Source organism: Phascolarctos cinereus, unplaced genomic scaffold (genome assembly GCF_003287225.1).
Source record: "Phascolarctos cinereus isolate Bilbo 61053 unplaced genomic scaffold, phaCin_HiC Scaffold_726;HRSCAF=1367, whole genome shotgun sequence".
NCBI lineage: Eukaryota > Metazoa > Chordata > Mammalia > Diprotodontia > Phascolarctidae > Phascolarctos > Phascolarctos cinereus.
In genome coordinates this window covers 376,882,012-376,908,229 of record NW_027556098.1, presented here as the reverse complement: position 1 = coordinate 376,908,229, position 26,218 = coordinate 376,882,012, and the positions used below count along the sequence as shown (strand labels likewise).

Below are 26,218 nucleotides of genomic sequence, written 5' to 3'. Positions count from 1 at the left end.
TGGTCTAATCCAGAACAAAGTCTGATTGCTGACCCTTTGGTCTGCAAGTTCCTGACCTAGGTTTGGGACTGAGTAAGAGTGGACTGCTCCTTCTCTCCTCTGACACTATCATCACCCTGGTGCAGGCCCTTATCATCTCCCACCTGGACTATTACAATAGCTGTTTCGTGGGTCTGCTTGCCTCAAGCCCCTCCCCACTCCAGTCCATCTTCCACCCAGCTGTCAAAGTGATCTTATTAAAGTACAAATTGTATCATGCCACCCTCCTGTTTAGTAAACTCCAGTGGCTCCCTATTGCTTCAAGATAAAATATAAAATCCTCGGTCTGACTTTTTTTTTTTGGATCTGACTTTTAAAGCCTTTCATAATCAGGCTCCTTCATACGTTACAATCTTCTTGTGCCCTATTTCCCTCCACTTAGCAAGAATTCCAGGTATGTGCCATGATGCCCTGCATGGCAGAGATCTTAACCTGTGGTCCATAGATAGATTTCAGGGCATCTATGAGCAGCTAGGTGATACAATGGCTAGTGTTAGACCTGAACTCAGAAAGATCTGATTTCAAATCCTACCCCAGACACTTATTAGCAGTGTGACACTGAGCAAGTCATTTACCCTCTTTCTGCTTCAGTTTCATCATCTATAAAAATGGAAATAATGTCATCAATATTATGAGGATTAAATGAGATAATATTTATAAAGCACTTTGCAAAACTTAAAGTACATATAAATGCCAGCAATTGATATTTTGATAACTATATTTCAATATAATTAGTTTCCTTTTTAATTCTATGCATTTCATTTCGTGCATTTAAATACCTTATTTTAAGAAGAGCTTCACTAGAATGCCTAAGGAGTTCATGACATAAAAAAATTTAAGACCCCTCCTCCCTCAGTGTATGAGATGTTGTGAGAGGTAGAGTCTCAGGGGTATGGGAACTGAATGGATAGGAAGAGTGAGTGACAGGGGGAAATTCAGAGATGACTTCAAGGTTGCAAACCTGTGTAACTAGAAAAATGGTGATTCCAACCACAGAAGTTGGAAAGGAAGGGTGGGTTTTGGGAAAAATACAATGAGTTCCGTTTTGAACATGCTGAATGGGAGATGTCTATGATGACATCCAGGTCACTTCAACCCAATTCCTGCAAGTCAAGACGTGACCCTAGTGATGTCATCGGTCCCTTTCAAGAACAAAGGATGAACAGCGACAACACTGTCCAACAGGTAGGTGACGATGTTGGGCTGGAGTTCAAGAGAGAGACTGGGGTAGAGAGATACCAACTCTTTCATATGAATGAAAGGCAGTGTGATAGAGGGGCAAAAGAGCTGAAGTCAGAGACAAGAAGACCTTACTTGGTTCAAATTTAGAAATACTGTGTGACCCTAGCCAAGTCACTTAACTTCTTAGAAAAAGAACATTAGATTTTAGAGTCTTTTTCTTGGTAGAGGAAGGTTCCTCACCAGGAGTTCCCTACACCAATAAAACCCCAAATCCAGACATGCCCTTGTATGAGCATGAGATCACATACACACACAGATCTACACATATGTGTACAGAACCTATGGGAGCTGATAAAATGAGCAAAGGCAATAGTAGAAAGAAGAAAAGGGCCCTGGACAGAGCCTTGGGTAATGCCCACAATTATGAAGTAGGAGACAGATGATAATCCAGCCAAAGAAATGTCAGACAGGGAGGAGGAGAACCAGAAGAGAGCAGTATCACAGATGCCAAAGAAGGAGAGAACGTCCCAGTGTTGGAAGCTTCAGACAGGGAAAATAGAATGAGTAATGAGAAAAAGCCATGGGACGTAGCAGTTGAGCTTGTAGGTAACCTGAGCAACAGCCATTTCAGTCCAGTGATGGGGCTGGAAACCAGATTGCAAGGGACCAAGAAGAGAATGAGGAAATGGAAAATGCAAATTGCCTTTTCTATGAAGAGGAGAGATATAGGCTGATGATAGCTGGAGATGACAAGATCAAGTAAATTTTTTTTTTAGGAACTGTGGGGAGACCTGGGCAAGGAAAAAGAAGCCAGTGACTGAGAGATTGAAGATAAGAAAAAGAAAAATAGAGGGGGCAAGTTTCTAGAGAAGATGGGGACCAGGGGGTGGAACCAACGTCACAAGTGGAAGAGTTAGTCTTGGCAAAGAGAAGGTCCACCTCTTACCTGGAGACCGGAGCAAACAAAGACAGAATACGGATGATGAAGAGGGCTTTTGAGAAGTGGAGTGGGAAAGAACAATGGACCCATGACAGATCCTCTTCTATTTTTTTTTTCAATAAGGTAGAAGACAAACTCCAATGATGAGAGGGCAAGCGGAGGAGGTGGTGTTGATTTGAGAAGAGAAGCAGTTTAGAATAACTGCTATGGAAAGTGTGTGAAAGAAAGGCAACCAGGGAAAAATAAAAGATTGCCTGATAGTAGTGAAAACCCAGTTTAGATAAATTTGTAGGTTAAGTGATTTTCTTTTTCATTTTAAAAATGTTAAACTTAACACCAAACAAAATGATCATTTCTATATACATAGAAAAAAGAAAAGGATTGTACATGAAACTCAGAATTTCTGTTATGTAGAGTTTTTCTTTTCAATTATGTAATACATTTATTATGTAATGTTGAAAATTATTTAGCTTGTCTGTGATTCCTGCAGCCTTCCTTTTCTTCTGTACACATTTTTTAAAATGCTCCAATTATTCTCCTTTCTTTTGTGTGTGTCCCTAACACCATCCCCTTCCTCCCACCTCCTCTCTCATTAAAAAAAAAAAAAAGAAAGCCAAAACCCTTCTAATCAATATGCACAGACAAGCTAAACAAATGACCACATTGGCCACGTCCAAAAGAAGTATGTTGTATACTGTCAAGTCAGGTCAATAAGCATTTATTAAATACTTACTTTGTGCCAGGCACTGGAAATACAAAATAAGGCCAACAGCCCCTCCCCCCAAAATTTTTAAAATGCAGAGCTTGCTGTCAAGGAGCTCACAGTCTAATGAGGGAGAAAACATGAAAACAACTCTGTACTAACAAGATCTATACAGGATCATTTGGAAATAATCGATACAGAGAAGGCTCTAGCATTAAGAGGAATCAGGAAACATTCCTCATAGAAGTGGGGAGCAGCCAAGGAAAACCCCTGGAGTCTGGAGAGGGAGTGTTTCATTGAAAGAACAGCAAAGAGGTCAGGGTTATTGGATCAAAGAGCATGTGAAAGAGGGGAGAGGGGAATGAAGCACGAGAAATCGGAAATGGCGGTAGGCGTTGGGGGAGGGACAGTTATGAAGAGCTTTGTAAGCCAGAGGACTTTACATTCGATCCTGGAGGTGATAGGGAGCCACAGGAGTCTATTGACTAGAGGAGTGACACAGTCAGAACTGTACTTTAAGAAGAGCAATCTGACATGGAGTGGAATGACGAGACTTCAGGCAAGGAGACCATCTAGTGGGCTATTCCAATAGTCCAGGCATGAGGTGATGGAGGCAGCCGGTGGCACAATAAACAGAGTTGGGCCTGGAGTCGGGAAGACCTGAATTCAAATCTGGAAGCTTCTGACTAGCTGTGTGACCCTAGGCAAGTCACTCAATCTCTGTTTGCCTCAGTTTCCTCAACTGTCAAACAAGGATAATAGCACCAACTTCCCAGGATGGTTAAGATCAAAAGAGGTAACATTTGGGAAATGTAAGTGCACTTATCACAGTGCCTGGCACATAGTAAGCACTTAGGTTTTTGTTTCCTTCCTTCCTGCACCAGAGTGGTGACAGTGTCAGAGAAGAAAAGGGGTATAGGAGACAAGGATAATGCCCAGCCTGCGTGGCTGAGTGGATGGTGGTATCTTCTTCAGCAGAGATAGCCTACAAGTGACATACTCTTACCAAACCACATTACAAAGAAATTGGGAGTGCTTAACAAAATAAATGAAAATACCAGACAACATAGATAATGTTAATTTGTAGTTTTCTAAGTCATTATGCCGCCACAGGGATCCAGTTTCTATTAAACTCTACATAAGGATCTCTGCAGGCCTCATATTTACTCAGAAAACCACATATTAACATCATCTATGTTTGATTGTATTTTTATTTATTTTGTTAAATGTTTCCCAATTACATTTAAAGTTGTTTTATTGGTCTTATATTTGACATTTCTGCTGCACAGTAACAGGTGAGTTTGGAAGAATGGATGATGAGGCTTGGGGTGGAGATAAGAAGTCAGTTTTGAGTATGTTGAATTTAAGATGTCTATGAGGATCCAGCCTGAGACATCCACTGGGCAGTTGGAGATGTAAGACTAGAAGGTAGGAGAGAGGTTAGGGATGGACAGATAAGTCTGAGACTCATCTGCAAAGAGATGATCACTGAATCCACGGGACCTAATTAGGTCATCAACTGAAGTAGTATAGAGGGAGAACAGAAGACAGAGTACTGGAGGACACCCACCCTTAGCAGTCATGACCTGGATGACCATCCGGCCAAAGAGACCGAGTAGGAGCAGTCCGACATGGAACAGAACAACCAGGAAAGAAGAGTGTCCTGAAAACCTGGAGCAGTGGTGTCATACTCCAATAGAAACAGACCCATATAGGCTGAATATTGACTTAGAAAACCACGAGTGAATATGATCTATGTCATTTGGTATTTTTATTTATTTTGTTAGCTGCATTATTACCTAGTTCAGGCTCGCATTGGGAAGTTTTTCAGGCTATATTGGCTGCCTTTGACACCTCTGACCCAGAGAGAGGAGAGTATCAAGAAAAAGAGGGTGATAGTGTCAAAGGCTGAGAGAGGTCAAGGATGAGGATTGAGAAAAGAGCATTGGATTTGGCAACAAAGAAATCATTGGCGACTTTGGAAAGAGCAGTTCCAGTTCAATCATAAGGTTGGAAGCCAGACTGCAATTAAGAAGAGTGAGAGGTAAGGAAGTGGAAGTACCTGTGATTGTATATGGCTTTCTCATGGAATTTATCCGTCCAAGGGAGGAGAGATACAGGAAGATGGCTAATGGAGATGGCTGGGGGAGACATGGACATGTCTGTAGGTAGTTTAGAAGCACTCGGTAGATTTGACCTGAGAAGCAGAGGAGACAATCTGCTGGAATGGAATGGACTAACTTGTAGATGTAGGTGGGATTGCTTTGGCAAAGAAGAGTCACCTCTTTATGTGAGACAGCTCGGTTTCAGGATTGTCTTCAGCTTCGTTCAGCAGCAGGTGTGGAGGAGCAAAGGCAGCAGATGATGGCCCCAATCCAGGGCTGAGGCTTGTCAAGGAAATATCAACAACATAGAGGGGCAAGGGATTCACGAAAAGAGGACAGTGTGGAGTTGACTAGTTCACTAACGGGTTAAGATGGGGAAGGAAGAGAGCGTAGATAGTGAAGGACAATAGCTTGGGAAAGAACTGGGCCATGGAGGGATTAGAGGTCACAACGAGGAGGATTTGCTTCACGGAGACTGGGCTCAATGGTAAAACCCCTGGAGTCTCCAAAGATGGTGGGGCATGTTAAGTTTATTATTGTTAAGTCATATCTTAGTCACTTTGGACTCTCCGTGGCCCCACTTGGGGTTTTCTTGACAAAGATACTGGGAGTGGTTTGCCATTTCTTTCTCCAGTTCATTTTACAGATGAGAAAATTGAGGCAAACAGGGTGAAATAACTTGCCCAGAGTCACACAGGCCCAGTAGTCTATCCACTGCACCACCTAACTGCCACAGAGGGCACGAGGCACTCCCGAAAGCTATTCTATACGTGGCACAGGAACTCATCTCCCAATCTCTGTCACAGGAAGCAACCTCACTGCCACATTCCTTGAGAAGGCCAGCTACACTTCCGGAGTCTGAGATTGAGGCCTGAGACAGCTTAGAACAGGGGTTTTTAAACTATGGTTCACAGACAGATCCCAAGCAATCCATGGATAGATTTCAGTGGGGCCATGAACTTGGATGGGGAAAATTGTATCTTTATTTTCAACAACCTCCTGAAATGCATCATTTCCTTTGATTATGTATGTAGACAACAAACAATATTATGAGAAGGGGCCCATAGGTTTCCCCAAAATGCCAATGGGGTCCATGACACAAAAAAAGTCTTATAAGAACCCCTGGCTTAAAGTCTGCTTTAGAGCAAATGACTCCAAGGATACAAACCCGGTTAACTAAGAAGATGGCAATGCTTCAACAGAAACAGGGAAGTTCATAGCTGCAGTAGAAGGGGGGGCAAGTGCAGAAAGCAGGAGTTTTGTTTTAGACATACCAGGTTTGAGATAATGGTGGAACATTCATATGGATGATAAAGATGTGAGACAGGAATTTAGGAGAAAGAGTAGGATCTGATACATAGATTTAGGAGTAATTTCTATAGAGGTAGTCCTTGAGTCTGTGTAGGCAGAAAAGTTCTCGAAAGTCAGGGTGACCAGAGGGCCCAGGGCTAGCCTGGAGGCACACCCACACTGAGGTGATGGTGAGTGGACAGCAGCTCAGCAAAGAAGTGGTTAGACAAGTAGGAGAGAATGGAGTCACAGAAACAAAGGGAGGACTCTGGTTAGTCAATGGTGTCAGAAGCTGCTGTGGTCAAGGAGGATGAGTAGTAAGAAGAGGCCACCAGAGTTAGCAGAGGGAAGTAATGGGCTGATCGATTAGCAAAGACACGATGAGCGGCTAGAGAGGTCTAAAAAGAACCAAATGTGGTGTGGCATCTCTGGAAAGAAAAAAAATAGGCTCTTTATGAGGAAAAAGGATTTATAGAACTTAATCTACTATCAAAACATGAATTGTGATTGACTCACAAGTCATCTCCCACAGGATTTCTGCTGTATTTTAGAAGACCTGGGGAGGAGGTGGGGAATGGAGTCTGTCCAGGCCCATTCCTGGCCACGTGTAAACTCCCTGAAGACAAGGGACTCAGCAGGTCCATCTTGTGCCTCTGTCACCTCCCTCCTTCCTTCCCCCCACCCCCATCACCAAGCTCATTTCAGAAAAGTTAATGTCTGTAAATACAGGCATGCACATAGTTTTCATAGCTATAAACACATTTGCAAAGGTTTTCATTTTGTTGTTCTTTTGTTTGGTGAGGTGGTGCTAGCATAGAGCCAATCTGTCTAAAACAGGCCTGCACAACATACAGCCTGCAGGTCAGAGGATTTTGGGGGCCACTAGCTACTGCACACTCTTTCCTGTTTATCACATGACCTGTGGCAATCAACTGTGGTCAGCCTGTCTTTAGTTACCTTTACTTGGAAAGTGAACCACTAAAAACCTATCTGATGCCTGAAGTTTAACCTATTTTAATTTTGGCCTCTACCAACTGCCAAGTTGTGCAGATCTGGTCTAAAAGTTTCTGCAGATAGAAGGGTGAACGCTTTCACTTGAATAATTCTTAAATGACTACCACACCTTATCTGGGCATATGTGGGCAGTCTGGAATGTCTTCAGTGGTCCTTTTGAACCCTTATTTCTCATGGTGCCTTTAGAAAAATGATAGGATGTTTGCTGGGAGGAAGTAGGCAGGTACCATGTTATGGGGGAAAAGAACACTGGGCCATGGCTTAGAATACCTGAGTCCCAGACCATCCCCGTCACCAGCTGTATGACCTTTCAGCCTCAGGAGCCTCACAAATGGCTTAAAGTGCCACATACATACAAATATTAGTCACGGAAAGCAGTCTGGTGTAGGTGATGTCATGCTAAAATTAGGAAGACCTGTGTTCAAGTTCATATCGCTGACATAGTCTGGTTTTGTAATCCTTAGCTCTTAGCACAGTGCCTGGCACATAGTAGGTGTTTAATGTTTCCTGACTTTGGACAAGTCACTTAACCACTCAGTGACCCTGGCAGCTCTACAAGACCTTTAATTACAGAAAAGTTACTGATCTGTATTGGGAAAAGAGGTTCCTTACACTGATAAAATCTCAGGTCTGAACCAGGCCCCCACTCCTAACCCCTTCCTTCAAAAAAAAAAATTAATCAAAGAGAAAGTGCTGGACCAGGAAGTATTAGTTACGAAAGTTGAGTCAGATTCAGGTTCAACCTCTGGCTCTTCCATTTATTAGCTGTGTCTTTGGATAAATTACTTTCCCTCTCTGGGCTTCAGCTCCTCATTTGCAAACCGAAGGCATCTGACTTCATGATCCCTAAGGTCTCTTCTACCTCTGTGGCCTAGAGCAAGATGGTTTCTGTTGGTTTTCTTTGCCAGTCTTGCCACTAAAACCTTACAAAAACACCGAGTATGGCGGTGCATGCCAAGGACTAACCCCACTGGGCATATGCAGTGGTAGAGGTTAACTGAGCTTTTAAGTACATTCCTCCACATACTTTGGGCATGTAAGAATAGCCCTGTTTCTCTCCTGGCTAGAGAAAAAGCTCTTGAGAGCTACACTCCCCCTTTCCTATCTCTAGGGTACCAATTACCACACCTTTACAGTAACTGGGGCTCTAAAGGCTAGATGGATTAGACTGAATGCAGGCTCCTAACCTGGGACATTTATAGGTAAACAGTGACTACCAACCCAAAATTAACACATCAAATAAGCTTTTGACTGCAGGCTCTTAATTAGCTATCCTTCCTCCCTTAGGCTCTTCTCCACTTCCTCCCCACTAGAATCAAAGCATTTGGATTAGGAAGAAGAGAGTGGGTCCAACTTTTTAATGCAGTAATGGAGTATGAGGCCAGTAAATCAAATGCCTTGATCTGATGGACTTTGTAATCAGTACTGTAGACTTGGCAAACCACAGCCTCTTTCCCCATTTGTAAAATGGGGATACTACTTAGAAATAGAAGCGAGTATTATCAAACATGTTTTGGCAAAATGACTGTCTCTTAGCATTTCTGCATTAGGAGTCTAAGGGCCTGGGTTCAAATCACATTTAAACCTTGACACACTGTGACCTTAGGTCTCATTTTCTGCATGGACAAAATGAGAAGGCTGGATTAGATGAGCTCTGTGGCCCCTACCAGCTCTAAATGTAGGCTCCTGTGTTGATAGATTATTTCCTACCCCCCATTTCCTAAAAAAGCAAGAGAACAAGAAGTTTCATATGACAACTTTAATTTTTAAAAATACTTTGAAAATGTCATGCCCCTGGTGTTGCACATCTGGGGGTGGGTATTACCTTCTGCCTGCATGTCTCTGGGAGTGCACAGTACCCTTCCCACTTGCATGAACCATCTCAATCAGTGCTCAGGGATCCTAGTTGTATATATCCCGGGTTTTAGTGTTGGAGACTGATACTCCAAGGCATCTTCCTGAAGCAGCAACACCTTTCTTTTGCAAATTTGATCATTTCCCCCTCCAAAATGGTCAATCACCTATACCCAACTCTTCCAGTTGATTTTGCCACCAGCACAGCCTTCACAGAATCTTGCCAGGTTTTGCAGCTGCCTGAGAAAAGTCAACAGAGTTTCCAAAGTTTAAAAAGCAATTCATCCAAAGAGACTATTCTCTGGAATCTCCACAATAGGTTCCTATTGCACCTATGTAAAAGCAGGCAGCCTAGTGTATTACTAAGAGCACCAGATCTGGCATCAAAGGTCCTTACTCTGAATCCTGGATCTGCTACTTACTGTGTGAGCTTGGACGAATCACTTCCCCTGCTTAGGCCTGCTTCCTCATATGCAGAACAAGGGGTTTTGGACCACACAGCCTCTAAGGTCCCTTCCAGCTCTAATCTTTTAAGTTCCTAACACCTGGATGTGTTCACGCTGAGCTTTAATATATTTGAAGCAGATAATACTAACCAGGGCTGAGTTACTAAAATGATTTTCAACATCTTCTGCATTTAAAAAGTATATTTTCCATTATATTGTTAGAATACTACAAATGTAGATAAACACTAGGATAACTTTTTACCAATACCTTAAAAGCAAAAACTGCCCTACTTACTGGCTCACTCATTCTCACAACTAGAGAAAACAGGCACAAAGTGTTCAGAGTGTGGGCAGAGGCAGTCAGGAACTTGGGGGCACAGGGCATGCAAAAAGTAGCCACAGAAGAATTTTAATGCAAAACTTCTACTCAAGAAAGCATATGATGACAACGGTGGGAGCAGCACCTGGCAGAGGAAGATGGTGGTAAGGGACAGAGTTTGACTGGCCTGTCCTCTTCATTCCTTACCCTACCCATCCCCCCAAAACCAAAACCTCACCAGCAGGTATGCACACATTAGGAAGCAAAGACTGGAGCCTTCCAAGCCTCTCACCTCTGGCAAGAAGCCAGCAGCAGCAGCAGGAGGGAAAGATGGAGAAATGGAGATTCTGGCTACCCCCAAAATGATCTCAGGGGCACAGAACTTTTGATTTTCATTACAATTATCAGGAACACTGATATGGGTCAAAACGTATTAGACTTTAGTGTTGGAACAGAGATCTCCCAGAGCAATTAAAATAGCTGAGCGGCACCCCAAACAATGTAGGTGCTTCTTGACAAACAAAAAGAACAAAAAAACCATAAAATGTGACTCCTGACCTTTAGGAACTTATACTTAATGAAGCTAGGCAACCTAAAGAAACATGTGTTGTGTGTGTGGCTATAGTCCTTGTGGTTTGGTCTGGAGGTCAAGTTTCATAGAAAGCAATAGAATCCCCAGGCCCATAAAGCTCAAGGTCACAATGACTTAGTTGGCCATTCCATTCCCAAAGGGCTTACTTGCCCCTAGAATACTCCAAATAGACAGAACAAAAAGTTGTTTGTTTTAAACAGTATGAAGGTCACAATACAAAACAACATTTATAAAAAGTTAGGGGGATTCCTGGAAAGAATCCAAATTTCTCCTTTTCCCAGTTCCTACCTCTCCCCCAGTGCCATGCCTGAGATTTAGGAATGGCTCTTAAATCATACCCTGAGAGAGAGTGAACTCACACCATCTGTTCTGGAATTCTTCTATCCATCAGTATTTGCTTTTCATTTAAAAGACTGTAACACATAAAAAGACCTGCCTTGATCTACCCATTCTTCTCTACCAGAACGGTGTCCAGCTTCCTGGTTCTGTTTTCAATTAGTGTATCGATCTGTTCAGGTAGTCAACCCCCCAACAATTTAGCTACACAAACAAGTATATGCTAGCCTCTTACATGAGAGTGAGTCCCAGGACACCAGTGTTTTTTAAAAATCCATTTCTCACCCCAGTGAGTTAAATTCAGACTTCCATCACATGAAAGCATGTTCATTTCAAACCATGCTGACACTGTGTAATCCAGACAGTCTCGCCTGTCTTGCAGAACCATAAACACTTATGGGGTTGATGGTATGCCTGTAAGGCCTTATGTAAGAAGAGAAGTACTGGAAACCATCCCTTATCAAATCCTAGTTAGTAAATACTGAGGACACTTGGAATCCAGGCTCCTTACTCCTTAGATCAATTAACAGTCAGGAATCTTAGAGTGGAGGAGATGGAGCACAAAAACACCAGGACTTCACAGAAGGCAGTCACCTTCCTTCCTCTTTCTGCAAGGGTCCATTTTCACCTCTCACTGTAGCTGTGGTTACATTCCACTGCCCTGTCTTCCTTGAAGATGGTGCCCCCCCACAACTATACCCTATAGCCATCCCAAAAGATAGTTAGTAAATTCTGATTAATGATGACAATAAGTATACCAAGCAAATCTTGCCAGAGTCACTTATCGGGAGCAGGAAAGGCATCATCTTTCCCAAACCCCACTGCTCATTTTCCCTTTTGATCTTTTTTTTCCCATAAAAGTGTTTTAACAAAAGCTAAAATATTACAATGAATAAATAGAAATGAAAACAGGAAAGATAAATGCTGTAATGACTGTGTCCATTGTGCAGAGTCCTGCTCTCAGGAAAGAAGAAAAAACTACTATGGATATACAGGCAACTCAAGAACAAGGCCCTTGGTAGCAAAGATGTGTATGTTAACTTAACAAGGCTTGTGTAGGCATCGTTATTCAGGGAAGAGTTCCTGATTGCCTTCTTCTAAAGCAGCTCACCACCTATTACAATCTCACACTTTCCCTTGGGCACAAGTGTGGGCCGGGGAGTAAGATAAAGAACTGCTAGAACACTGTCACTGTAGTCCCTGGTCCAAACAGCCATGATGGCAGGTCTTTCTTCCTAGGACTGCAGCTCTTCAGTCACTTGCTTCATACTTTTAACTGAGCAATTCATTAATGTTGAATTAAAAAGGATTATGATTTGTTATTTCTAAGGAAGAAGAAATCAAGATTCCAGAGCCTTAGATCAGACCTCCAAATGATTTCATCTTCTTAGAAATTTAAATTATGACTCACAACTAGAAAATTCAATATAGTGAAAGGAGCTTGATTCAAAGCAAGCTCACTAATGTAAAATTCTCTGTTCTTTGCCAAAATCATTCCCATGTAATCACAACTAAGGGATTCAGTCTGTATGAACTCTCTTATGTTTAATAAGAGCTGAACTTCGGCTGAAACTTTTGTCACATTCGGTGCATTCATACGGTTTCTCTCCAGTATGAACTCGCTGATGTGTGATAAGGTTTGAGCTCTGGGTAAAACCTTTTCCACATTCCACACATTCATAGGGCTTTTCTCCAGTATGGGTTCTCTGGTGTTTAATAAGATCTGATCTCTCACCAAAGCTTCTCCAACATTCGTTACATTCATAGGGCTTCTCTCCAGTGTGAATTTTCTGATGTGTAATGAGATGGGAACTCCGGCTAAAGCTTTTTCCACACTCATTGCATTCATAGGGCTTTTCACCAGTGTGGGTTCTCTGGTGTTGAACCAAGTGTGAGATCCGACTGAAATTTTCCCCACATTCATTACATCTATATGGTTTCTCTCCTGTATGGGCTCTCCGATGACGAATGAGATCTGAATTCTGACTAAAGTTTTTTCCACATTCATCACATTTGTAGGGCCTTTCTCCTGTGTGTACTCTGTAGTGCTTGATGAGATCTGATCTTTCGCTGAAGCTTCTCCCACATTCATTACATTCATAGGGCTTCTCACCAGTATGTGTCCTCTGGTGTTGAGCCAAGTGAGAGCTGCGGCTGAAGCTTTTCCCACACTCCTCACATTCATAAGGCTTCTCTCCACTGTGGGTCCTCTGGTGCTGAATAAGGTGGGAGACCCGACAGAAACTCTTGCCACATTCATTGCATTTGTGGGGTTTCTCTCCAGTATGAATTGTTTGGTGCTGGATGAGGTGTGAACTTCGACCGAAGCTTTTCCCACATTCACTGCAATCGTAGGGTTTCTCCCCAGTGTGTGTTCTCTGATGCTGAATGAGATGGGAACTTCGGCTAAAGCTCTTCCCACAATCATAACATTTATACGGTCTCTCTCCAGTATGAGTTCTCTGATGTCGATTCAGGTCTGAGATTTGATTGAAAGCCTTTCCACACTGAGAGCAGATATGGAATCTTATATCTGCATGGACTTCCTTGTGGACAAGGAGATCTGTAACTTGCTGAAGAGGATAGTTTACCCACTCATCCCCAGTTAAATCTTCCCACTGTTCTTCTGACTTGTCCCCACTTTCAAAGCCTTCTTCACACTCAGGAGTCTGGTGAGCACTCTCAATAGGCCTTTCTGATATGTCTCCAAATTCTATGTCTTCAGATATCACCTTTGGATTTGCCTCATTCTCACTCCTGATATCAAAATCTGAAATAAAAGGTAAATGTAGATATCATACAGTCTCCATGCTGGAAAGGAAAGAAACAGTTAACAAAAAACAAAGTTAAGATTCTTAGAATCCAAAATATAATGGCTAATGTATTTTATGCTCTGAGTTTGGAACATTCTCATGACACAATCAGTGAATACTAAAGATCAATTATGTGTTGAACTAGCCATGTAGGGGAGGAAGTAGATTCTTTTGTTGTCAGTTAACTTCTCTTACAAGTGAATCAAACCTAAGGCCATAAAAAGTGGCTGTCAAAGATTACCTGCCCATTCTCAGTTTGTTTTTTTTAAATAAGTTTATGAAAAGGAGATGAGGGTAGGGAAGCCACATGGGAAAAACTATGGCACCTCTTAGAACATTGGCCTATTCACTACCAAGCAGCCATAAAGATTATACCAACTACATAGTCACTATCCCAAGACTTTTCTAAAGTCTGCAGAGACTTGTAACCTTTCTCAAAGATTTCTTTCACTGACTTTACCAGGTCTTTTCCTTGTTCTCATACCAATCATCTGATCAGCAACTAAAACAGGCCAAGGATCTCCATTGTTCCATCCCTCCACACTTTCTCCTAAAGGGTCTTCACAAAGGCTATGTGATCTCATGAAAAATGCACTGGGTCTGGAGTCAGGAAAGCCTTGGTTTCAAATCAAACATCTGACATCCACTAATCTGTGTGACCCTGGAGAAGTCATCACCTCACTGAACCTCAGTTTATGCATTTATAAAATGGGAGAAATACCTTTATTTTCCTCATAGAGCTGTCATGAGAATCAAATGAAATAATATACACAGAGCAATTTACTAATCTAAACACTCTATGTCAACTATTATCACTGGGAAAGGACAAAGCACAGTGAAAGGCGTGATGAAACAGGGAGTTAGAAAATCTACATTTTAGTCAAGGCTCTGATGACGCTCCGTTAAGTCATCTTTCCTCAGATTCTTAGTATCCATATGTGTAAAATACGGATAAGCTCAAGTACTTGCACTATAGACCTCACAAGGACGTGAGGAAAGAAAACATTCTGAAAACTTTAAAGTGTTACATTCATTCAAACTCTTAGGACTGTAGCTGGTCATTGATCTGTAAAAGAACCTTATGGGAATAGGAAGTGACTGACAGCACAAAAATCTGAACATTCTGGAATCTACAGAAGCAACTCCTTCTCATGTAATAAAGTGAGACCGGATGTTTGCACTCTCAGAAGTCTGCGCGTCCACAAGAGCCAATAGTCCAAAGTGCGGACTTCACAGGTCACACAACTTGCTGAGTTCTGAGAGTGGAGCCGGGGTCAGAATCAGTGACGGAGCCAGAATGTGGAACACAGACGTCAGAGAACCCTGCAGAATCCCAGCTGTGTCCCACCAGGTGTGGGTCATTTGTTCTCGCTAAGCCTGTTTCCTCACCTCATAGATTAGGTGAGCTCCACAGGCCCTTTCAGCTCAAAGTTCTATGGCTACAAACCTGGAAATAGAACCAAGTCAGCATTCTTACCTAAGGAGACTACATTTCCATAATTCTCCTGCATAACATCCCGGTAAAGGTCCCTTTGTGTTGGGTCCAGAGGCCTCCATTCTTCCCGAGTAAGATACATAGCCATATCTTCAAATGTCATAGGCCCCTGAAATGAAATAGACTCCACTGTTACCTGCTACCTGAAGGACAATACCATGGTATATGTTGAAAATAATTGAAAACTGAAGCAGACAGGACATGTGTACAGCATAGCCAAAAGTCAACAGGAAGGATACAAGTGAAGAGGGAAATAACCTGTGAAGAAATTATCATCGTCCACAGGTTGATACCAGACCTGTGGTAACCAATGTCCTGAAGATTACCAGGCAATGAATACCCTTGATGGACAGAATGGTACAAATCCAGAGTAGGAAAGGTAACAGTCTGATGTGGGACAGAGAACCATGATATGGGGAGGCAGAAGGCATAGGTTTTAGCCTCAGCTGAGTCACTAACTTACTTCTAGAGTACAAGCATGTCACTTTCCCACTCTGGATCTCCAGTTTCCTCATCTGTAAAATAAAGCTAAATCAAATCGCTTTGTCTAGCCCTGATATTCTGTGACCCAAAGGGGCCCTTTCAGAATGTAAGGACATTCTACACTCAAAAAGTCCCTCCAAGCTCTAAGTCTATGTCCTAAAGGCCATTTCAAACTTAATTCCTTCCTGCTCTTACATTTCCTGTTCTAAGATCCCACACAGCTCTGACATTCTGCCCCTCCCATCCCTGACATTCTTTGTTCTAAGGCCCTTCCACCTCTGATATTCTCTGTTCTAGGGCCCCTCCCAACTCTGACATCCTGGGTTCTAAGGGCCCTCCCAGCTCTGACATTCTGGATTTCCAAAGCCCTCCCAGCTCTGACATCCCCGGTTCTAAAAGGGCCCTCCCAGCTCTGACATCCCAGGTTCTAAACCCCTCCCAGCTCTGACATCCTGGGTTCTAAGTGCCCCCCAACCTTGACATCCTCGGTTCTCATGCCCTCCCCGGCTCGGACGCTGTACCTCGCCAGGTTCGGGGCCGCTCGCCCGCAGCTTACCTGGGAGCCGGCCATGAGGAGGGTGGCCGCCATGGCGGCGGCTCGGGCGCCGGTCCTGTTCCGGGGCGAGCAGACACAGGCAGCGCTGTAAAGACAAGGAGACAGCTGGGAGCTACAGAAAAACAGGCCCTGCCCACTCCCTGGGGTTACGCGGCCGGGCGGGGCGGGGGCAGGGCCCAAACATCCCCGCCTCGACAGAGCCAGCGCTGCCGGCCCCGCCCCCGGGGCGTCCGGGGACACAAACCGGAGGCAAGTCCTCTGAGGCTGAGGAGGATCCGGCTCCCATAGGGCCCCGGACTAGGTCAGTCTCGAGGCAGTCCCCGCCCCGACGGCTCCCAACGCCTCCGCTCGGCCGCCGTTCCCCTAGGCTCGGCCCTTTCCGTTTCCCAAATCCAGCCAATCACAGACCGAGACCCAGGAAACCCCGGCCAATCACAATCTGCATCAAAGGCCTTTCCCATCCCCCCTGGGCAGTGCGGCCTAAGAGGAAACCTGCGCTTGCGCCGAGCCTCGGGGCCTGACGGGAAAGGTAGTTCGGCGGTAAAGCAAGGCCGACCCGAGGCCAAGAGCTCCTGAAGGAGAGCTTCTGGCGGGATGGCTTCTAGCTTTAGCTGCTTTAGCTCCCGGACGCCCCAGTGGCGCCGAGGTTTTCCTCAGGTTCTGCCCAGAATTAGCCGCCCTTAGCTATGTGCCTATAGTACGATGGCTGGCACCCTGCTTTACCCAAACCAGTCCCAGGTTCCCAGCCACCGACAACAGGAGAGAGAGACAGCTACGCCGGCCAACGCCCACTCACCCGCTCCGCCAAGCCCGAGGCCACTCGCTAGGGATGGAAGCTCCGCCCACGTACTACAGATCCCGGCAGCCCCTACGGTCCCCTCACCATCCCCTACTACACTTCCCAGTAGGCCCCACTTCAAGGTCAAGCCTACCCCCTATCTTCCCTTCAACAGAGTGAATGCTGGGGGCGGGGCGGGGCCGAGGGTAGACAGGCCTGGAGGGGTGGAGCCCTGCGGAAGGGAGAGGCCTCAGGGCGTAGCTGGGCCCCGTGGGGCGACGCTGCAGAAACAATAATAGCTCAGCTTTGCCGGGGGGAGGCCTTAAACTTTTCTTAAACCTTAAACCTTCAGCGCAGCCCGGGGCGAGATCGGGGGGGGGGGGGGAGAAGAAGAAAGACGCGGAGAGAGACAGAGATGGAGAGATAGGCACAGAGAGACAGAGATGGAGAGACACAGAGAGGCAGAGATGGAGAGACAGGCACAGAGGGACAGAGATGGAGAGACACACAGTGAGAGACACAGAGAGAGACTGAGATGGAAAGAGAGACCGAGATGGGGAGAGACAGAGAGACCTGGAGGGAGGGAGAAAGACAGAAATGGAGACAGAGATAGAGAAACAGATGGAGAGACAGAGATGGGGAAATAGACAAAGACAGAGACAGGGATGGGGAGAGAGACAGAGATGGAGAGACAGCGAGAGAGATGGAGTGAGATAGAGGGAAGGAGACAAAGAGAGATGGAGAGAGAGAGACACACAGAGATGGAGAGACAGATGGGGGAGAGAGAGAAATGGAGGGAGGGGGACAGATGGAGAGACAAATGGAGAGACAGCGAGATGGAGGGAGAGAGACAGAGGTGGAGAGACACAGATGGGAGAGAGACAGAAAGAGATAGAGACAGAGTGAGAGAGAGACAGATGGAGAGACACAGAGAGATGGAGGGAGGGAGAGAGACAGAGAGATGGAAAGATAGAGATGGGGAAAGAGACAAAGAGACAGAGTTAGTTCTCTCTCTCCAGCACCTCCAACTCAGAACAAGTCTCAAACCTAACTGGAGTCAGCTGGGCTAGATCTGCTTACTTCCTTCATCTCTCTGGGTCTTTCGTTTTTAAATCTATAAAATGAGGGAGTCATACTGGATGGCTTCTGAGGCCCCTTCAGCGCTAGGGGTTTTGTTTGCATGTTTCACTCCAAGCTGACCTCCCACTTAACCCCTCCATATCACAGCCCAGCGTCCCTCCAGTTGCCCAGGCTTGTCATTTTTCAGTCATCTCTGATTCCTCCCCCCCCCTTTGCCCCACACAACCAATCAGTTGCCAAATAATGTCCTTTCTATCCAAGTCTCCTGCATCTGGTCCCTCCTTTCCTTTCCCAATTATGAGGTCTTTTATCTTTAATCTCTCCCATCTCCAATCCAAACTCCCCAGGACTTAATTTCCAAATAATTTTCCAACAATGTCACTCCTTTACTGGAAAGCTTTCAGTGTCTCATTACTTACCAAATAACAAAATGTATATTCCTGGGTGGCACTCAAGATACTTCCCAATCTGGCTCCAACCCACCTTTCAAGCCTTCTAGCATACCGTTCCCCTTCACATTGTCTGCTATCCTGAACAATCCCCTTTCTCAGACTGCCTCTCCCAATTTGTTTCATCCTACTTCCCAGGGGCTCTCCAGTTCCACTGCCCAACCCCCCCCCAAGTTCCTCCCTTCCCTTCAAAGCCTCACAGATCCCACTTCCTCCGTGGAGCCTTTCCAGACTATCCCCAGCACAGATCTCTCAATCTCCAAGTTCTTGAGTAGAAGAGTCTTTGAAAGGGGAAAGAGAAAATCCTACAGTCCTATGGGGGTGGTGGGGAAAAGGGAGAGAGAGACCTGCAGGGGTGGGCTATGGACAAAAGTTGTGGGGACAGCCCCATATATTGGGGAGAAAAGAATCCCATCCACAGAGTAGGAGAAAGATTGGGAGGCTGGGGCAGAAGAGAAAGATGCACAGAGAGGAGTGTGGAGTGGGTGGGCAGAGAGAGAGTCCTACAGAGAAACAGGAGTGGGAAGAAAGGGTGTCCCAGGCAGGGCCAAGTTCTACAGAGTGGGTATGGTGTGAGAAAGAATCCTATGGGAAGTGGGGGGGGCCCCCTCGGGAAGGATCGGACAGAAAAGGAGGCAGAGTAGGAAGGATGTAAGGAGGGAATGGGAAGGAGAGGCTAAGCCCCTTTCAAAGCAGACCCAGAGGAGACCAAACAGAAGGAGAGGGCCAGAAGAGACCTGCCCTAGGGGTGGGGGGAGGGGAGGAGAGAAGCCTGTCAGCTAAGGGTCAGAGAGAAGGAGACTACCAGCCGTAAGCCTCGGAGCAGAGGTCTAGGGGGCTGTCACCCATCAGTACTTTTGCAACTGCCATAGGCTTTGGAAGAGTCCATTTAAAGGCCAAGAATTACGGCTGAGAACCGGCCACTTACCTCTTTGGCCCAGGGGCAGAGTCCTTGAGCAACTCAGTCAGCCAGATTGCAGCTTCCAAGCCGGACAGAACCCAGAGATTGCATCAGCTAGAGGGGAAAGGGGAGCCGCCCAGGAATTCCACCACCTTGGCTCCTTGCAGCTGTCCTTCCCCTGACCAGGGGCTCCAACAAGGCCTTCCCTCTGCGCTGCTGAGGAGGAGCCAGGACCCAAAACAAGTCAGCCTGGCCTCCTGAGTGGGGAACAGCTCAGGGCTCTAGCCAGGGTGGGAGAGAGGGAAGAGGTGGGAAAAAACACACATCAGCTTATTAGGGACTCCCACCCTCTCCATGTTATAAATATCTCCAGAGCCTTGGCTAGGTGCCCAGATGTCTATTGTTTCTAACTGTACAGGGGACGTCTCTGAGCTGGGGGAAAAGGTTTTTCTTTTGTTTGCAGACACTCTGATCAATTGGGTGACTTGATTTTTTCTGAAATATGCCTTGGGGCCAGGCTGGTCTTAGTGTCTATTCTCAGGGCCCAATTGTTTATGGGTGGTGCCCTTAGAGATCACCTAGTCCAATCTCTTAATTTTATGAAGGAGGAAACAAAACCAGAGAAAAGATTTTCTCTAAGTCACACGACTGGTTAGTAACAGTAATGAAGTGAAGGCTCAGAATTGCTGACCCGTATTATGTGCTATGATGAAGTCCATGTGCTAGGTGGTCCAGTGGATAGAGCACCAGGCCTGGAAGTCAGGAAGACCTGAGTTCAAATCCAGCCTTAGATACTTACTCATTATGTGATCCTGAGCCAGTCACTAAACATCTCAGCCCAGTTTCCTCATCTGTAAAATGAGGATAATAATAGCACCTACCACACAGGGTTATTGAAAGACATCACATTTATAAAGTGTTGGCAAACTTTAAAGCTAACACTTATTTTTAGTTGCAAGGTCCCTTCCCCATCTAAGCTCTGTGCTCCATCTAGCAGTATTTGTTTGAAGCTCTGAAACTTTGTGTTCCAGGCCCTCTAATCCAAGCCCCTCAATTTGCATATGAAGAAACTGAGGCCCAGAGACGGGGAGGGACCTCACAATTCACACAACCCTAGAATGAAGGGGGAAATTAGAACATAGAAGGTTATGATTGGGAGGGATCTTAAAATATAAATCACAAAATACAGGACGAGGGGAAAGAAAGCCCAGGGGACATGGAGACAGTAAAAACCTGGGCTCAAAGTCCATCTCTGGCACTTAATTTCAAGACCTTCATAGGCAAGACACTGACCCTCATTTTCCTCATCTGTGAAATGGGTCTTCCCTGGCAGGTTTTTGTGAAGATCAAAAGAATGTTTATAGGGGCAGCTAAGTGGCCAGTGGATAGAGCACCGGCCCTGGAGTCAGGAGGACCTGAGCTTAAATGCAGCCACAGACACATAATGGTTCCTAGCTGTGTGACTCTGGGCAAGTCACTTAACTCCAATTGCCTCACTTAAAAAAAAAGAATATTTATAACCTGTTTGAGAAATCTTAGCCCAATTCACAAATGTCAGCTATTATCAATATCAGAGCTAAAAGCGACCTAAGAACACGGAATCTCGGAGCTGGGGGTCCCTTAGAACATATAATGTCAGAATATCTCATATACCTTTGACGGTGTGTTCCCCTCTATTCCCGTTGTCACCATGTTAGCACAGAACATCAGTACCTGGATCATTGGAGGTCCTCACCTACTTGTCCTGCTTCATCCTTTGTGTCCCCTATACCCCCTTCATACCTCCTTATCCACCTCTAACCTCCCTGCTGACCTCCAGACACACAGCCCTAGCGGCTAGTGGACATATTGAACTGGGTATCCCTTAGATATCTTAAACTCAATGTATCTAAAACTGAACTGATTATCTTTCCCCCAAGTCCTTCTTCTTCCTGATGTCCCTATAACTGTCGAGGGTACAACCATCCTCTTCTCAGTCAGGCAGGTTTGCATCTAGGTCCATCCCAGACTCCCCCCATCCAAGCTGTTGCCAAGGTCTACTGATTTCACCTTTGCAACAACTCTCGAATACATCCCCTTCACTCCTCTGACACCACCACCACTCTAGTGCAGACCCTTGTCACTTCACCTGCTGGTGGGTCTGCCTGTCTCAAATCTCTCCCCACTCCAATCCACCCACCATTCAGCTATCAAAGTGATTTCCTTAAGGGAAAGTCCCATCATGTCACTCCCCTGCTCAATAAAAATTATTCACCTCCAGAATAAAATATAAAATGCCCTGTTTGGCTTTCAAAGCCCTTCAAAGCCTTGTGTCCTCTTCCCTCCCCTCCCCGACCTTTCCAGTCCTCTCACACCTTACCACTCCCCCCCCACCCCAGCCCCACGCTTTACACTCCAGTAACACTGGCCTCCTTGTTCCTCCAACAAGATGCAACATCTCCCCACTAGATACACTCCCTGTTCCTGGAAATCTCTTCCCTCTTCAACTCCTCCTCCTGGCTTTTCTGCCTTCCCCTTTGGGGCCCAACTAAAACTCCCCCTTTTCCATCCCCCTTTCTCCATCGCTCTTCTTTCTAATGCCTTCCTCCTGTGGATTAATGCCAGTGTTCTTGTCCCTAGCTTATTTGCATATGGTTGTTTGCGAGTTGTCTCTCCATCAGACCATGAGCTCCTTGAGAGATTACAGACTGCCTTTTACTTTTCTTCGTCTCCCCAGTACATAGTAGGTACTTTACTAGCTGAACCCTGTTTTTTTTCCCCTTTATTTATATCAGTTCTCTGCTTTTAAAATCTCCAACAGCTTTCTGTTGCCTCTGGAGTAAAGTTCAAATTCCTTTGCCTGACTCCAAAGCCCTTTAAAATCTGGCATCACCCCCACCTTTGCAGTCATCTCATATTACTCCTCTCCATACATTCTGTGCTCCAGTCAGAATGTGCCATGCGCCCACCCACTTACATTCCCTACGCCTGGAATGTGCTCCCTCCCACTTCTCCCTTTGCCTGTTGAATTCCTGCCCATCCCTTAAAGCCTATTTCCAAAGCCACCTCCACCAGGAAGTCTTCTCTGACCCCACTGGGCTAATTTCTCTGAGCCTTCCTCTCTTATAAAAAGAGGAAGTTGCCCTGGATGACCTTATAGGGTCTTTTCCAGTTCTAAATATATGATCTGTGATCCATGATCTACCCTCCACTCTTTCTTAGGGACTTTTCTTCTCTGACTTTACAGGCAGCTTTGCTGCACAGCTGTCCAATGCATTTGTTATAGAATTTGTCGTCGTTTTCCACGTTTGTGACTTATTTGTATGTTTTGTGAGGTCAGAGATCGAGACTGACATAAAGACTGGTCATATAAATGTTTATACACAGGAGCTGCTCAAAATGTGTTGAACTGTGCAATTATTATGACCAATCTTGGTCCCAGAGAAAAGAGGAAGGGTACCTCCCCCCCCACTTCACTGCAGTGGTGGGGAACTGTGGGGATGGAGCCCCACATGTATCTTCAGGCTCAGTTAATGAATGTGTTGGTTAATTTTTCGAAACTTTTTTCTTCTCTTTCTTTTTATTTCTTTGTTACAAGGAAAGGCTTGCTGGGTAGGAGAGGTAAGAGGGGTGTATTCAGAGATGAAGGTAATATAAAACCAACAGATATTAGTTTTACAAATTTTAGAGAATTATAGGAATTTTATACTTTCCATTTAAAATTCTTTTTTATCCATTTAGCAATTCTACAAAACTCCTGGGAGTCTTTACCTACTCAAAGAGCCTAACAGAGGTAATGGGGTTACAATTTCATGTGTTAAATACTTATTAATGTTGAGTCTTAAGCATTTTATCTGAAATGGAAATAATGTCTTTGTTGTTCAGTCAAAAGAAGAGAAAATTTTAGAAATTTTAGAAAAAAAAACTGTTGAGTGGGATTTAGCCCTGGGAAGGACCTTCAAGTATAGAACGTTAGCATATGAAATGTCAGGGATTTGCATTTCACTGACTTCTTCTGGATTCATGTCTTGATCTTTCCTGTCGCCATAATAATTTTCTGTCATCAGGTTTGGTTTTCGTCGTTGTTGTTTGCTCATTTTTCTAGCCTAGTTCTTGACTTTTAACTCTGGGTTAAAGTTGGACTCTGCTTCCATGGTGGAGAGGGCACTGTCCCAAGTTTCAGGTTTTTCATGCTGCTGTTTTCAGAGCTAGTTCTGGGAGTCTGTAAGTTTTCAGTTCTTCCAACATGGTATGATCTAAGGAAAGGTGTGGTCACTGCTTTCCTGGCCTGTGTTCTGGTCTGTCAATGATCACAAGTGCTCTTTTCTACCCAGGAACTGTGACCAGGGTTCCCGACCCTGCTGGTGCTCCTTCTCACCTGGCCCTGCAACCTGGAACAATGCAGTGTACAATGCAAGAGAGCTCTGCTCCCGGTGCCGGCAAAGGGTCCCTCGTAATCTCCTTCTGACCAGCTTTCCAACGCCCTTACTGTCCGTGGGCTAAGAGCTACTGATGCTAATTCAGTCACTCCCAGGCCTGCTACTGGCTTACCAGGATGAGGCCTGTGTGGCACTCTTACCCCAGTGGGAGAGACCTTTCCTGCCAACCTTCTAAGTTGTCTTGGGCTGGAAAATTGTTTCACCCTATCCTACTGCTGGTTCTGCTGCTCCAGAATTCAATTTGAGGCACTATTTTATAGTTGTTTGAAGGGGAATTTGGGAGAGTTCAGGTGAGTCCTTTCCTTTATTCCACCATCTTGGTTTCATCCCCTTAGCCTCCACCTTCAAGGCATTTGCAATGTAGTAGTACCAGGTGAGCAGCCAGGTGGTACAGTGGATAATGCACCAGGCCTGGAGTCAGAAAGATCTGGATTTAAATCCAGCTTTAGACACTTACTAGCTGTGTGACCCTGGGCGTGTCACTTAACCCCTATTTGCCTCAGTTCTTCATCTGTAAAATGGGAACACACTGGAGAAGAAAATGGCAAACTACTGCAGCATCTTTGCCAAGAAAACATGGAGTCAGAGACTGAATGAACAACAACAGTATCAGTTGAAATATTTGCAGCATCCACATACTTATGTAGCACCATTCAGGCTACCCCTTCAACCTGTGCTTGCGTCTTAGAATTGGGTTCCCAGGTAAGGTAACTACTCTTGGATTCTATGGGTAACCCTGTGGGTCTACACTACTAACATTATAACTCACAGACCCTTGCTGGTCTATTTTTCATTAACAATCAGCTGCAAAACAATATTTAGCTCTTGATAAAGGCATTTGCTAAGATGGCAAAGTAAAAACAGTAGCTAAAAAAAATCTCCCCTATACACCTGGGGCATAGTCCCCCACAAATACATATAATATCTATGGAAGGGGGTTCAAAGATAGTGAGGCACATTTGTGGCAAAGGGAACTCACAACTTGTGGTACTATGGGGCCTGGAAGTCCTTTCTCTTCAGAGAGTCCTCACACAGCTCTTCTGGGAGATGCATCTTTGCTTTATGAGTTGTTGAGCTGGTTTCCAAGGCTCTACTCTTTCACACAGTCCAGCTCTCTTTTCTGCTGCCAGGGGCCACTGTCCTTGAAGATGTTTAATCACCCTTGGGTGTCTGTGTTTTTGTAGCCATATCTGTCTAGAATGTATATTTCTGCTCCCCCATTAGAGGTAGTGTGCCCTGCTGGCCTAATATTTCCCCTTTAGAGAACTTCCTTTTGTTACCTCCCCTTCCCTGGGGGTCTTTTCCCCTGGCAATTCCCAGTTTTAAATCTCTCACGAAGGAACTGCTGCACTGTTTACCTGTTTAAAGCCCCCAGAGCCAAGGTTACTTCATGCATCCAATCATTCTTGACACAATCAGCCACGTATTTGCACCTCATAAAAAGATGACAGTGTATTACATCTTGCTAACACATTAAAGCTCACCTGTCAAGACTACATGCCACAACTCCACCAACTGAGGGGTATGTGGAGGGAAGTAACATCCCCCGCCCCAGTCCCCTGAGACATCAATACTTCAAGAATCCAAGTTTCACCCTGTGCTTACAGTGTGGTGACAGTGATGAGAATGCTGGATCTGACATGGAGTCAGGAACACCTGGGTCCAGTTTCCACCCCCAACTTACCTATCACATGGACTTGTCATTTCCCCCTGACAGAACCCCTTGATGACACAAGACCATTTCATTTTTGTCTTTATATCTCTAGGGCCTAGTACAGTGCCTGGCATATAGCAGGTGCTTAACAAATGCTTTTTGATTGGTTAATCATTAGTTATATGACCATGGAAAGTCAATTTTTGTCACTCACTGGGCCTCAATTTCCCCATCTGTAAAATGGAAACAATAATACCTGTAGTATCTGTGTCACAAAGTTGTTTTAAGGATCAGATGAAACAATACCTGTAAAGCACTTGACAAACACTAAATTATTTCATAAATATCATCATGCCTAGGATTAGGAAGCCCTGAATTCAAATCCAGTCTCTGACACTTACAAGCTCTATGATCCTGGGCAAGTCATTTAGCAGATTCTGTCAGCTTCAGTCTCTTCATCTATAAAATGAGATAATAGTAGTGCTTACCTCCCAGAGTGATGAAGATCAAATTAAATAATATTTGAAAAGTGTTTTGCAAACTTTAAAGTGCTATGCAAATGCTAGCTATTATTACTATTATTATTATTATTATTAATTGTAGTTCCTCCCACCCACCCATTTGCCCTAGTAGACCTTCATAAATTGCTGTGGTGGAAAAAATTTTAGTTCCATGGTCATTGAGTTTCTTGTGACTAGCTTCCTGCATCCTTGGGTGAGAACCTGCTACAGTTTGTACTCCATTAATTTGTTCATTCATTCATCCATCCAT

The 26,218-nt window shown here is 44.8% G+C and overlaps 1 protein-coding gene across 4 annotated transcripts; it reads right to left on the bottom strand.

Moving 5' to 3' along the window:
• Positions 1 to 9,017: 9,017 nt before the first annotated feature.
• Positions 9,018 to 19,705, bottom strand: ZNF436 (zinc finger protein 436). Of its 4 annotated transcripts, none has more exons than XM_020983055.2 (4): positions 19,403 to 19,705; positions 16,168 to 16,252; positions 15,111 to 15,237; positions 9,018 to 13,590 (listed from the first exon to the last, which is right to left on the bottom strand). In XM_020983055.2, exons 2-4 carry the CDS (start codon positions 16,198 to 16,200, stop codon positions 12,341 to 12,343), a joined length of 1,410 nt encoding a protein of 469 aa, XP_020838714.1. In that variant the 5' UTR covers positions 16,201 to 16,252; positions 19,403 to 19,705; the 3' UTR covers positions 9,018 to 12,340. The 4 variants fall into 4 exon arrangements, with proteins under 4 accessions (XP_020838714.1, XP_020838715.1, XP_020838716.1 ...); XM_020983056.2 differs by lacking the exon at positions 19,403 to 19,705 and adding an exon at positions 16,964 to 17,066; XM_020983057.2 differs by lacking the exon at positions 19,403 to 19,705 and adding an exon at positions 16,891 to 16,956.
• Positions 19,706 to 26,218: the final 6,513 nt, after the last annotated feature.

Excerpts from the sequence above, each read along its gene's own strand:
- ZNF436 (XM_020983055.2), bottom strand. The coding sequence starts at position 16,200 with ATGGCGGCCACCCTCCTCATGGCCGGCTCCCAG. Across the intron at positions 15,238-16,167 it reads TCCTCATGGCCGGCTCCCAG|GGGCCTATGACATTTGAAGA; the intron begins GTAAGCTGCGGG and ends ATTTCATTTCAG. Across the intron at positions 13,591-15,110 it reads TGGAAATGTAGTCTCCTTAG|ATTTTGATATCAGGAGTGAG; the intron begins GTAAGAATGCTG and ends CTTTTATTTCAG.